The sequence below is a fragment of the Rhineura floridana genome, chromosome 20, assembly GCF_030035675.1.
Source record: "Rhineura floridana isolate rRhiFlo1 chromosome 20, rRhiFlo1.hap2, whole genome shotgun sequence".
In the NCBI taxonomy this organism is placed as follows: Eukaryota; Metazoa; Chordata; class Lepidosauria; order Squamata; family Rhineuridae; genus Rhineura; species Rhineura floridana.
The window spans coordinates 13869107-13883504 of NC_084499.1; the positions used below are offsets into that span (position 1 = coordinate 13869107).

Here is a 14398-nt window from a genome sequence, read left to right on the forward strand (position 1 = left end):
TGGTGGCTATGCCACCACCGCTGATCCAACCAGGTACCATTCTTGCTTGTACAGAAACTGATGTTTCCCAGCACTCGAACGTCCTGAAAACAATAGTTCATGTTCCAGCAGTAGTGCAGTGGCAAATTCAGAAGTGCAGGGTCCCTTCATGTCAGTCACAGCCAAAATAAATAAATAAACTAGCTAGCTATGTGGGTGTGAAAGGTTCGGGGCGGTGGGGACACATTGAAGCACCTAAAGACCATCCCACTGCCCATCAAAGCACGCCCACACTCCAGTTGCCTTCAGCCAGAGTTCCTTTACTGACCATTCATTACACCATAGGGGTCTCGCCTCTAGACATCCTTGGAGACCTGTTCACTTCACAGGGACCCCTCCCTTGCTATCCTCAAGCCACCCTGAGAGTCCATGATTGAGGGCCCTCTGTAAAGAGCTCAGGCAGCTCACCCTGACAGTCACTACCCCTTTACTTGCCTTCCTGTAGGCCAGGGGTGGGGTGGGGTGGGGTAGGCAGCCTCCTCTGCCTATCTTGTGGCCATGCACCTTCCTCCATGAGCTCTGTTCAGGTGGCAGACCCTCTCTGCTAGCTGTCAGCACACCTGGGACACCTGTCTGTGGCTCTTTCCTGTTCCTCTCAGGAGTTCCCTCCAGCAGAGAGACAGAGTGTAACGTCAAGACAAGGGGAGAAGCCCTCTTTTCCTGGGCAATAGCCTCTTCATCCACCTGAGCCTTTACTGTATCCCTAGAGAAAAGGCCCGCCCTGGCCTTCCAGCCTGCTTTTAAAGAAGCTGACTCTTGAGTAGAGCCAGCTGTGTTGCTGTGAGGGCCGGGTGATGGATCCTGCTAAAAGTCTGCTGCCTCTGCTCTGCTCCAGTGGCTGAATGATGACTTGTACCTGCTGCCAGGGAAGAAGCCCGAGATAAGGCTGCAGCTGCTGGCCTGAGAAAAGGACGGTAGACTAGCTGAACAGTTGGCAATCCCACTTCTGTGCATTCACCTCTGCCCTAGGCTCCATGTTTCTGTAGGATTTATTTTATATCTTGTTTTATAGCTGTTGCCTGATCCTTACCCTATGGTCTGATCCACAGCTGATAAAGTTATGGCCATGTTTAATTCACACACTTGTCTCATGTGTTCACTGTTCCTGGGGTGACATGCTTAGGTGCACCGGAGGTACAACTAAGATCGCTAGATGATCAAGCTTTCCTTTGTTGTTGTTATTATTATTGTTTATTTCTATGCCACCTTTTGGCGAAAAGGCCCTCAAGGCGGCTTACAAAAAAATTATTTATTTATTTATTTATTTATTTCAATTTATATACCGCCCTTAGCAGAATAGCTCTCAGGGCGGTGAACAAACAAGATAAAATACAATATATCATAACAAAAATCATAAAAACATATACAAACAAACAACAAAAAACACTACAAAAACACAATACGACAAAAATTAAAAATACGGATTAAAATATTAAAATGGTTAAGAAAATTAAGATGCCTGGGAGCATAAAAAGGTCTTTACCTGGCGCCGAAAAGATAAAAGTGTAGGCGCCAGGCGTACCTCTTCGGGGAGGCTGTTCCACAACTCAGGGGCCACCACAGAAAAGGCCCTAGATCTAGTAACCACCCTCCGGGCTTCCCAATGGGTTGGTACCCGGAGGAGGGCCTTAGATTCTGAACGAAGTGAACGGTTAGGTTCCTATCGAGAGAGGCGTTCCACAAGGTATTGAGGTCCCACGCCGTGTAAGGCTTTATAGGTAAGAACCAGCACCTTGAATCTCACCCGGAAGCAAATAGGAAGCCAGTGCAGACGTGCCAAGACAGGTGTTATATGCGAAGACCGACTGGTCCTTGTCAGTAGTCTGGCAGCTGCATTCTGCACCAGCTGAAGCTTCCGAATTGTCTTCAGGGGCAGCCCTACGTAGAGCGCATTACAGTAATCCAATCTTGAAGTTACCAGAGCGTGAACAACGGAGGCGAGGTCGTCCCTGTCCAGATAGGGGCGTAGTTGGGCTACCAGACGAAGATGGTAAAACGCATTCCGTGCCACCGAGGCCACTTGGGCCTCAAGAGACAGGGAAGAGTCGAGAAGAACCCCCAAACTACGTACCTGTTCCTTCAGGGGGAGTGTAACTCCATCCAGAACAGGGTTAACATCCACCATCTGAGCAGGGAAGGCATTCACCAACAATGTCTTGGTCTTGTCTGGATTGAGTCTCAGTTTATTAGCTCTCATCCAGTCCATTATCGCGGTCAGGCAACGGTTCAGCACATCAACAGACTCACCTGAAGAAGATGAAAAGGAGAAACAGAGCTGCGTGTCATCAGCATACTGATGGCAACGCACTCCAAAACTCCTGATGACTGCACCCAGCGGCTGCATGTAGATGTTGAAAAGCATGGGGGACAAAACCGACCCCTGAGGGACTCCACAATGGAGAGTCCATGGTGTCGAGTGATGTTCCCCAAGCACTACCTTCTGGTGACGATCCGCGAAGTAGGAGCGGAACCACTGCCAAGCAGTGCCCCCGACACCCAACTCCGCGAGTCTCCTCAGAAGGATACCATGGTCGATGGTATCAAACGCCGCTGAGAGATCAAGGAGAATCAACAGAGTCACACTCCCCCTGTCCCTCTCCCGACACAGGTCATCATACAGGGCGACCAAGGCTGTTTTGGTGCCAAAACCGGGCCTGAAACCGGATTGAAACGGATCTAGATAATCGGTTTCATCCAAGAGCGCCTGGAGTTGGCGCACAAATATAAGAAATATAAGCACAAATATAGAAATGCATATCAATAAAAATGGTACAATTTACAAAAATTAAATAACAGGGTAATACCATTATTAAAAAGCAACAATAACAACTTTCAATGGCAATACAATAACAAATCATTTTCCTAATAAAGTATTTGTTATAATTCAATGTCATTGCTTGCTCGTGTGTGTGTGTGTGTGTGTGTGTGTGATCTCTCTCTCTCTCTCTCTCTCTCTCTCCAGGGTTTTAGACAGGGGACATGGCCAGGAGATGCTGAGAATTAAACCTGGGACATTGTGCATGCAAAGCAGATGTTCTGCCACACTGAGCGATGGTCCTTTCCCAATGCTCATTGGTCCACCTACCTCAGTCTCGTCCACACTGGCAGCAGCTATCTAGGGTCGCAGGCGAGGAGACATTCCCAGCCCTACCTGGAGATGCCAGGGATTGAACCAGGGACCTTCTGCATGCAAGGCAGATGCTCTGCCATCGGGCTATGGCCTTTCCTGATAGATATGCTTTTAGGAAAATAACTAGGGAGAGAAACACTAGGGAGAAAGTGCCTGTAGTCTTGAGGACCGTAGCCTTGGAAGGGGTGAAGTCCTGCCGAAATCTGCATAGCTTTTGCTTCCACGAGGGTTGCCCAATCAGTCAGCACCGTATTGCAATCGGCACATTGTCTTGAATCCTACCCTGGCTGCCTGCCATGGCATATCTTATCCTCTCCTGTTTATTTACCTGCTATATTTTTCTTTTAGCTGGCTTTTGGCATGGAGAGATCCCTGGAGGTGGATTACACAGATCAGGTAAACAACAAAGCTTGCTTAAAACCATTTAAAGGAATAAGACAAACAAAACCAGTCCAATGGAGATTAAAATGTCACAAGGGAATTACGAGAGCATCTGAATACTGCTGAAAATACAAATCACACAGAGTCCTGTGCAGTTTTTTTAAAAAGAAAAATAACATAATTGTGGAGGCTGCAATGTGAAGCAAAAGAATGTTTTGTGTGTGCAGTATTTTTCCACTTTTTTTTTCAAGATAGTTTTCTCCCTACAGGGAAAAAGATGGCAAGAGGAACCTGAGGCCTTGGGGCCAAATGTGGCCCTCCAAGCCTCTCCATCTGGCCCCTGGGACACTCTCCAAGCCACAAGCTTAACTGGCCCTTGTCCATGCACCCTTCAATTGCCTTGAACTGTGGCCTCTCGCTTACTTGCTTGCCTGCATGAATTTCTGACTTTTCTCTGGCTGGAATGTAGCCTACAGTGAAAATGCAAGAGTCACATCCGCTGCCCTGGCTATTTATTTATTTATTTGCTTCTGGCTCCACCCATCACTGGCATGCGGCCCCCAGAAGGTTGACCGTGAGGAAATATGGCCCTTGGGCTGAAAAAAGCTTCCCCATCCCCCTGACATATGGGAGCCTATAGCTAGTCCCCTGCTGGGGAGAAGTGCCTTGGGAGGGATGGGGCGGAGGGGGAGGCCTGCAGAAAAATAGCTGGAGGGGAATGTATTAACAAGCAAGGGGGGAACTACACAGGACTCGGCACTGCACGCAGGTTGAGCATCACATCTCCAAACGGTTTTCAAAAGAAGATTGGTCTAAACAGGCATCGACATATAAAACAGAGGCTAATTGGTGGGCATCTTTGGAGAAGAAGCCACCACTGAAAAGAACCTGCTTCTTGTCCCCAGCATCATTCTAGCATCATTAAGTAGTGATACCTAAAACAGGATCTCAGATGGTACCCTCAGCGGCTGTAGAGGCTAGTCCATTTGGGCAAATGGGGGGCACTGCCCCCTTAGCCAGGCCCCACCTGCCTTGCCCTCTTCCTTCCAACCAGTCCAGGAGGTGGCACTGCTAATCAGATTTCTCCTTGGTAGCCTCAGTGTTGCCCTTGTAGAACTAGATATTTTGGTGCCTGAGGCAAATAGCATGAAATGTGCCCCTAAGCAAACCACTTATATGTATTTTACGACTTAAAAATTAAACAACAGTTGTATTCAAATGATAAGCAGCAAATACGGATCATTTAAATATTTAATTCAATTGCAGCAACCTCCCTGTTCTGAGGAATAGCATTCCTGTTGGGATACGACAGGTGCTCATTGTCTGCTGCATCCGGAAGCAATTGAAGACATTTTTGTTCTGATAAGCTTTTCCAGCTGGATGAATGGATCTCTGTCACGGGTGTTTAGTTTGCATTTATATATATGCTGTTTTATGTGTTGTTTTAAACTTTTTAAAGCTTTTTTGTGTGTTGCCTTGAAATGTGTGTGTGGAAGGTTACTATTAGTAAATAAATAACACAATAGCAATTAAATCAGGAACATGAAAAAAATCTAATGTTTATATCATCAGGAACTGTACACATCATTATTTTTGTTGCAAGTGTGTCTTGCACCCACCCCCTATAAAAGTTGGTACCAGCTATTACCAGTAATCTCACCTAAACATTATGACACTCTAAAATATAAAAAACAGCCTTTAAAATATATTAAAACAAAAATCTTTAAAAACATATTTTTAAAAAAAGCTTTAAAAACATTTTTAAAAGCAATTCCAACAAAGACGCAGACTGGGATAAGGTCTTTACTGAAAAGCCTTGTCGAAAGAGGAAGATCTTCAGTAGCCACCAAAATGATAACAGAGATGGTACCCGTCTAATATTTAAGGGAGGGATTCCAAAGGGTTGGTGCCACCACACTAAAGGTCCGTTTCGTATATTGTGCAGAACGAACCTCTTGATAAGATGGTATCTGCAGGAGGCCCTCAACAATCTTTCAGGTATCCTGGTCCCAAGCTGCATAGGGTTTTGCACCAAAACCAGAACCTTGAACTTAGCCCGGTATATATATATACTTGATATTTTATATTTTATATATATTTTTACACTGGGCATCACACTCATATATATATTCATGAGGATGGGAACAAAACTATAATAAGTTGGCTCCACCTATCATTAACTCTGGCTCCACCTACTGTTGGGCTCCCTGTGATTCGCCCTACCAATCCCAATGGGCACCAGCTATCACTGAGGAGAGGGCTATGGGAGAAGAGGATCCTTTAAGCACCCTGAGACCCAGGTTACCATGGGCTTCTAAAACTGACCAGCACTTTTGCATCAGAAAAGCAAAAGTCATCCAGCAATTCTCTTGGAGAAATGACATAATGCATTCTTTGCAATCTTGTCCTGGTTAACAACAGGAAGGGGGGGACATTTTGCATCTGCCCCCATTTTACCACAACAGACATAATCACCCCTTTACTTACGTTTGCTCCTGAGTCAAACCTTTTCCACAAAATGCCAGAAATAAGAAAATGCCTTGAAGAATCATGATTCACCTGAGCAGCAGAAGCTGCTGGGGAGACCAGCTTTTAAGCGTTGTGCTCTGTTCACCTCCAGGTCTGTCAACGGAATTTGTCAGCAAAATTTCTCTAAAGGTTAATCATTCATCAGATCTCTGAAGAGGATTTTCATTTCCTTTACAAATTCCCCTTCTTTATTCCAGAAAAAAAATAAAGTGGGCCAGGGTCAAACTAGAGCATCTAACTCAGATTTCATTTCTGTTTAATCTTGTTTGTACAGTGGAAGATCTTGTCGAGAGAGACACTCCTTCCTCTCCAGAGTATACAGACCTTTTTGGAAGTAATGCAAGACTTTCCCCTTTCAAAAAGCCTGCTGAAATTTCGCTCGGATGTGATGTTTTCTTTGGACTGATCTTTCCCGTGTCTAGCTCCAATTTGAGACAATTGCATTTTTAAAAAAAGTTCAAAATATCCTACAGTGTAAAATTATAGTGTAGAGAATACATAATAATTACATCAATTATAATAGTAACACTAAAAATACATAGATAAAAACACAGATTTAAAAAAAAACTACTGTGGCTTAACATCCTTTATTCATTGTTATTTTGTGTGTATGCCTTTTTTAGGTTTTGTTTGTTTGTTGAGTACTATGAAAGGCACTTTGAGAACCTCCTTATTGCATTTCTCAATCAATCAAATCAGGGGTGGGACACTTTCAGCCTGCAGGTCAAATGCGGCCCTCCAGGCCTCTGTATCAGGCCCTTGGGATTCTCCCTCTGGGCCACACCCCCTCTGTTCAGGCCCCACCCCTTGCTGGCCTTCCTCCACATTCTCCTTGAGTGCTTTTGCCTGGCTGAGATGTGTCCTTGAAGTGTGATAATGCCTCGTTTGACTGGGTGGTGAAGGGGTGTGGGTTTTTTTTTTAAGAAACCTCTTGACTCTTGCATGGTTGGAAGGTAGCCTACTCTACAAAGGCAAGTGTCGTATCTGTTATTCTGCTCCCTTTTGCTTTTGGGCCCATCCAGCTCTGGTGTGTGGACCCTGGAAGACTGACTGCAAGGAAATGTGGCCCCCAGGATAAAAACAATTCCCACTGCTGCATCTGCTTCATATATATGGATGCTGGAGCCTCATTTCTAGTAGAATCAAGAATCGTGATTGGCAAACTGTGTGCTGTTGCTGGGCACATTAGCATGCCAGTACGAGGGGCTAAAATATGTCTTGAAAAATTAATGTACCCAGCACACTATGGCTACATCTGCACCAGACATTTAAAGCACCGTTGTACCATTTTAACAGTACTGGGGCTGTCAGGAATCTTGCACTAGCCAATGGGTGAGTTTTAATGTTGTGCCACCGAGGAATCCAATGCAACAGATTGTGCAATATGTTGTGCAACAAAATTACCAGCAACCTGCTTATGTATTATCTTCCTCAGCAACATTCTGTTGGCGCAAAATATTTCACCAGTGGAACAAGTATAGCACTAAATGACTTTAACTTAACATTATGTTGGATATAGCCCAAGCCTTCCAACCAAAGCATTCTGGGAACTGTAGTCTGTTAAAAGGTGCTAAGAGTTGTTAGGAGACTCCTGTTCCCCTCACAGAGGTTCAGTTCCCAGAGTTTCCTGGGAAGAGGGATTGATTGTTAAACCACTCTAGGAATTGTAGCTCTGGGAGGGGAGTGAATGAAATGGACTGCCTTCAAGTCGATTCCGACTTATGGCGACCCTATGAATATGGGTAAGCGGTATTCAGAGGGGGTTTACCATTGCCTCCCTCTGAGGCTGAGAGGCAGTGACTGGTCCAAGGTCACCCAGTGAGCTTCAGGGCTTGTGCAGGGATTTGATCCCTGGTCTCCCAGGTCGTAGTCCAGCACCTTAACCACTACACAACACTGGCTTTCAGGAGGGGATCAGGGTTCTCTTAATAAGCCTCAGCACCCTTAAGAAACGAACAGCTCCCAGGATGTTTTGGGAGAAATCATGACTGGTATAAGGGTGCTTTAAATGTATAATGTGGATGTGTCCATAGTCTATTAGAACAGAAGCATAGAGTTGGAGAAATCCTTGTAGGGCTTTAATTCAAGCCAGGGATGCAAAGGGATAATTGCACTTGAAGGCTTCCTGTATGTGTAGATCCCAGCAGGTCCTGCAAGCACTGATCAGCTGTTAGTGCCTATAGGAGGCTTCTTGGGATCAGCTGCACTATGCAATTCTCAGTGGGGAACTCCATTGCACAGCTGATCATCCCTCTGAGCTTGCTGTCACCAGCAGTCAGCTGATGCATACTGATAGCAAGCCTCCCTTGCCAGGGAACCATCAGGAGCATTTTATGATGTTTGGTATGGGGCCAGTGGGACCTGTGTGGGGTCTAATTAGGCCACAGGCCAGAAGTTGCCCCACCCTGTTGTAGGTCCTCTAGTCTAATTTCCTGCTTGATGCAAGAAATCCAGAGCTACAGTATTCCTAACTGATTAATTAGTCTTCTGAGATGCAGAAAGCTTCTGGGGAAAACTAGGAGTGGATTTTGGGGTGACTTTGCTGTTTTTGTTGTAGTAATAATAATAATAATAATAATAATAATAATAATAATAATAATAATAATAATAATAATAATAATAATGTATATTTTATTTTGGTATTTGTTTATACATATATTTGTATACCACTATATCATTTAAAAACATCAAAGAGGTTTAGAAGAAGTTTTTTTAAAAAAATTACTGTACAATAAAAACATTAAAATACAATTTAAAAAAGGTCAACTACGGCAAAAAGGCATTTTCTTAATTGCCTTCATAAGCCTGGCAGAACAGAAAGGTTTCAGCAGGCGTTTAAAAGTTAAAAGAGAAGGTGTTTGCTGAATCTCTGTTGACAGCGGATTCCAGAGAACTGGGCCGATGACACTGAAGGCTTGATTTTGTGTCTATGTTAAATGTCCCTCGCCAATTCGGGGGATGACCAAAACTGCTCCTGCAGATTATATCAGTGATTGAGCAGTGATATAAGGGTTCAGGTGGTCCCTAAGATATATCTTGCCCTTCCTCCCAGTTAATAGCACTGGAAACATATTCCTGGCCTAAACGCGCATTTAGACTAGAGCTACCCAGTTCTTTAATACTAGGAGTGTATTGCCCTGCCCCTAGCCCAGCCACAATTTTGCAGCTGACTTCAGTTGGTTGGTCTCAGAGTTCTAGTAAAATAACAAAGCAGATCCTGCAAGCTAAATGTATGCCACTTTCTTTTCTTTCTTTTAAACTATAACTGTGTTCTGTCCAGGCGTATGGTTGTGTACACGTCTGTGTATCTTTGATTTGTGCACACCGAGTATAATATCTTAGCAAACAGGCATGCAATGAAACAGACCTTATGCAAGATTTTGCAAGTTTAAACAAATACTGTAGCCAACATTTACAGGAAAGACTGTTTGCAAAAGAAATCATTGACCAATAAGACGGTACTCACATTGTTCTCATCGGGGGGGAGGGGGAGATCATTCTTCCCTTCAGCAAGTGGAAGGCTATCCCTTCTCATCAAAGAAAGAGGGGAGTCATCCACACTTTCTTGGGGTGTACTCTTTTCCTCTGACCAAAGCAGTTGTTTATTGAGTGCACAGGTTAATTTACCTTAGAAAATCATAGGGGGGTGAAAAATTCCTGAGCACCTGGGATACCATATGTTTTTAAACAGTAGTTGATATTATGAGAGTCAGTGTGGTGTAGTGGTTAAGGTGTTGGACTATGTCTTGGGAGACTAGGGTTTGAATCCCCACACAGCCATGAAGCTTACTGGGTGACCTTGGGCCAGTCACTGCCCCTGTTAGCCTTAGAGGGAGGCAATGGTAAACCCTTTCTGAATACTGCTTACCATGAAAGCCCTATTCATAGGGTCGCCATAAGTCAGAATTGACTTGAAGGCAGTTCATTTTCATTTGATACTATACTACCACAAAATAGAACAGAATGTTGAAGCATGAAACAGCAACAAAAATGGCAGTGTGGAATGCTTCACTCCAGAGTTCTAGCCTGGCAGCCATGCTTTTTTCCAGGTTACTCCATTCCAAAACCCAGTGGTGGCTTGTGAGGAGGGCAGAGACAGTGGGTTGTATCCAGCTGCATTCTGAGCAGACCTATTGAAGTTCATGAACCTAAGTTAGCCATGCTCATCAATGGGTCTACTCTGAATAGGACTGGTGTTGGATACAACCCAGTGACATTCTCTCACAAGCAGCAGTGGTGCATTCACAACTACCAACATGGAGCCCTCTCCTTTGTTGCTACCTTGCTCCATCTCAGTGAGCACAGCACTGCCGCTGGGAGGATGTCACTGCCTTGCCGCCCTCCCACAGAAGCCACTTCTGCCAAAAACCCATCCCAAGATTTTCCATTCCCCCAATACAGTGGCAGCATGCACAGTACCCTATGATTTTAAAGCACATGACTTTCCCCAAAGAATCCTGGGTACTGTAGTTTGTTACGGGTGCTGAGAATTGTAGCTCTCTGAGGGGTAAACTATAGTTCCCAGGATTCTTTGAGGAAAGCCATGTGCCTTAAATGTATGGTGTGTACGCAGCCACAATATGAGCATGCTCATCCTTCATTTTTGGCCCACTTTAGATTTTTTTTCCTGATTTTTTTTGTACTTCTGCAAACATCATGGTTCCCCAAAGCATGCTTGCTGGTATGTCATTGCCTTATCTGCATGGATGATGCTGTTTTGACTACAGGAGCCAGACTTGGAAAATGAGTGTGATTATGGTCCTAGATGGTATATTTCATATAGTCCAAGGGTAGGGCCTGATTAGCCTTTACAGTGCAACCACATTGCTGAAGTTTACCAACGGAATCTACTCGGTACCTGGATAGGGTGGTCCAATGTATGCATCCTCAAGTTCTGTGATGGATGAAAGGTGGGATATATGGAATTGACTGCCTTCAAGTCGATCCCGACTTATGGCGACCCTATGAATAGGGTTTTCATGGTAAGCGGTATTCAGAGGGGGTTTACCATTGCCTCCCTCTGAGGCTAGTCCTCCCCAGCTGGCTAGGGCCTGCTCAGCTTGCCACAGATGCACAAGCCAGCCCCTTCCTTGTCCGCAACTACCAGCTGGGGGGCAACTGGGCTCCTTGGGCCTATGCAGCTTGCCCACGGCTGCACAGGTGGCAGGGCACGTCACCCCTGAGCCACTCACTGTGGGGGTGAGCTTTAGCTGGCCCTTTACACCCAGGAGACACGAGCAGGGATTTGAACTCACAGACTCTGGACTCCCAGCCAGGCTCTCCTCCCCACTGTGTTATACCAGCTGTCATATAACTGAAGTGTAATAAATAAAGAAAAGATATGTTTTCTTGCAAGCCGATATTATTAATTAATTTTTACAGCAAGCAGTTTGTGCTGCTGAGGATTAATGCATGGTGGAATAAAAACTAGAAAACTTGATTTAAACTAGTGATTAAGGCTGCAATACTAACTCCACTTACCTGAAAATAAGTCCCATTGAATTCAATGCTGCATACACACTATACATTTAAAGCACCCCTCCCAAAAATCCTGGAAACTATAGTTTATCCCTCAGAGCTACAATTCACAGCACCCTTAACAAACTACAGTTCCCAGGATTCTTGGGGGGGGGGTGCTTTTAATGGTGTGTATGCAGCTTCCTCCTGAGCAGACATGGTCAGGACTGCAGCCTAAAATCATTAATTTTTATTTTATTTTATTTAGTTCAATTGCTGATTTAAACCAATCCTTCCTGCTTTGGGGATTTCACTATCTGCTTAATGACGCCTTCCATTTGCTCTTATGCCCTACGATTTGCATTTCGTCAAATACAAAGCTTTAAACTTTGCATTTCCAGAAAGCTGGCCTGTCCAAAAAAAATGTTTCTTTGCCAAGTCTGATGGGTAGCGGAGATGCAAAAGCTAGCTGAACTTTCAGGACATGTTAAGAGTCCCCAACATCTCTGCTGCCCAGTTTTTAGCATCTCATTACAAATCAGGCAGTGCCCCTGCTTTCAAAGCGACTATTTATAGTTAATCACGAGCTGAGCATGAGTCAGTAGGGTGATGCGACTGCAAAAAAAAGCTGATGTGATTTCGCTTGCACACCATGTATTTGAAGCACACAGCTTCCCAAAAGAACCCTACCCCACAGGGAGCTACACTTAGCAAACTATAGTTCACAGAGTTCTTTGGGGGGGAAGTCATGTGCTTTACATGCATGGTGTACTGTGTACACAGCCAGTGTTTTGGGGGCAAATGGAAAATGGTATGTCTGCATTAACAGAAAGTTTCCAAATCATGCAAAGTTCTTTTTGTGTGTATGTGTGTGAACTGCTTTTAGAGGCTTAGTCATGAAAGGCAGTATTAGCATGGAAAAAAAATAACAGTGCAATCGTATACATGCCTCCTCTGAAGTGAGTGGATCCAGAATTGCAACCTTAGGGTGCAATCTTAAACTCATTTACCTGGGAATAAGAAGCCCTATTGAACTGAATGGGATTTACCTCAGAATAAACATATGCACGTAAGTGTAAGGGCCATAGAAATGATGGTGGTTCGAACAGGCGGGAATGTCGCAATAAAGGCGGGAAGGCGCGCGACCAAAGTCAAACAATAAAATAAAAAAAGAGGCGCGCGCGCGCCCCTCCCTCTGCGCGCGCCCCTCCCTCTGCGCGCGCCCCCTCCCTGCCTCTGCGCGCGCCCGTTAGAAGAAAGAGCGTTAGAGAAGATGCCGTTAATAGGATGGGGGCGTGGCCCCAGCGGCTTGCCCCGCCCCTTCTGCGCTCCAACCCCGCCTCTCCTCCCCCGTTGTTTTGGGTTGGTTTTGGGTTTTTTTGGTCACCAAAACAAGATGGCGTCGCCGGGCAGTTAAAGGAGCCGCCTGTCACGTGAGCGTGGGGCAACTCCTTAGCAGAGAGCGCGGGAGCCGCTGGCTTCCTTTATATTTTTATTTTCTTTGAGTCTCCAATCCGAGGGGGAGAACCAAGGTGGAAGTGGAGAAGGTCAAACAATATATATATATATAAAAAGAGAGGCGGACAGAGCGTTGCCCCGCTTTCACCCACACCCCCAACGACGGCGATGATGGTGGAGTCCGGGCCGCTCCCCAGTGGGTTGCCATGACGACGGGCGTAATCAAAGCGGCGGTGGAGGGGGAAGTCAGCCAGGCCGGAGGGGACGAAGTGGTCCAGGTGAGGCGTCTTCCCATTACAGCATCTCTTAACGGGAGGAAGGAGTCGGGGCACTTTTAATTTTTTGGGGGGTGGTCTCAGTGCTCTCCGTTCCCCACATTAGTTCAGGGTAGGGATGGAAAGATCTGTCCATTTCGCTTCTCTCCGTTTCTCATTTTTCCAGTCTTTAATGCAGTTCTACACATCCCTGCAGCAATTCGCGATATTTATATATATATATATAAAGCTCTCTTGAAAATTCATCCAGCATTTTAGTGCGAATTTCTTCTAATGAACACATTTTTTGTGGGTAGTTTTGACGAACGCACACGTTTTGCAAGCCTTTTCTCGTCAAATGATGCATTTTTGCATGTTGTTTTGACTCATATATTCATTTTTATGCACGCTTTTCCCTACCGTGTGCATTTTTGTAAACATGGTCTGGCTGGGGGAAAGTATTGCAACATTCGAATTAGTGCGAATTTCAAAGGATGGCTGTGTTTTGGTTTTCATATTGTTTTGGAAAGTGCGAATTTGATAGATTTGGCTTGAAACATGAACTGAATTGAATTTCTTGCCCAATCCTAGTTCAGGGTAAAAGGAAGAATCAATTTATTTACTTTTGTTTATTCATTTGATATTTAGTTACATTTTTTAAACTATCTGCCTTTTATTTATTTACATAATCTGTATCTACAATAGTAGCTTTACAATAGTAATGTTGCCAGGATGACTGACAGAGCAGAAAGAAGCAGAAAAGGTAGAATGTAGTAATAATAATTGGGTGCTTCTTGTGTGCATCCTACTCAGAGTAAATCCACTGGAAAAAAAAGAACATAGATCCATTAAGTTCAGTGGTTCAGCTCCGAGTTGAACTTGGTTGGATACAACCCAATAATTATAAATAAAGCACACCACATGTTCAGCATAAATTTATATTCCCAGAGCTGCTTATAGAGTAGTAAGAAATGTGCAATTTAAAAATAATGTTAATGATAATAATAGGATCAGTGCATTTTTAAAATGATGATAATCCCGTGGTGTATCAGTGCAATTTAGTGATGATGATTCTGCTGCATGGCAGACAAATGCTATTGTCTTTTTGGCACCTTTTTGAAGACCTTCCTTTTTCAACAATGCTTTTAAG

The 14398-nt window shown here is 44.5% G+C and overlaps 2 protein-coding genes across 3 annotated transcripts in view; one reads left to right on the forward strand and one right to left on the reverse strand.

The window, feature by feature from the left end:
* Positions 1 to 6181, reverse strand: part of C5 (complement C5) — a 72138-nt gene extending 65957 nt beyond the window's left edge. Inside the window, exons 1-2 of one of the 2 annotated variants that reach the window (XM_061603929.1) lie at positions 6038 to 6130; positions 2111 to 2286 (exon numbers count right to left, since the gene is read on the reverse strand). Coding sequence is in view for 1 of the 2 variants with exons in the window: in XM_061603928.1 (XP_061459912.1) it covers positions 6038 to 6102 (65 nt within the window). In the remaining variant the exon portion in view is untranslated. Of the gene's footprint in view, positions 1 to 2110; positions 2287 to 6037 lie in introns of both variants that reach the window. The other variant, XM_061603928.1, reaches the window with a different exon arrangement.
* A 6751-nt stretch (positions 6182 to 12932) lies between these two features.
* Positions 12933 to 14398, forward strand: part of CNTRL (centriolin) — a 66025-nt gene continuing 64559 nt past the window's right edge. Inside the window, exon 1 of the mRNA XM_061603585.1 lies at positions 12933 to 13272. The gene's annotated coding sequence lies outside the window, so the exon portion shown is untranslated. The remainder of the gene's footprint in view (positions 13273 to 14398) is intronic.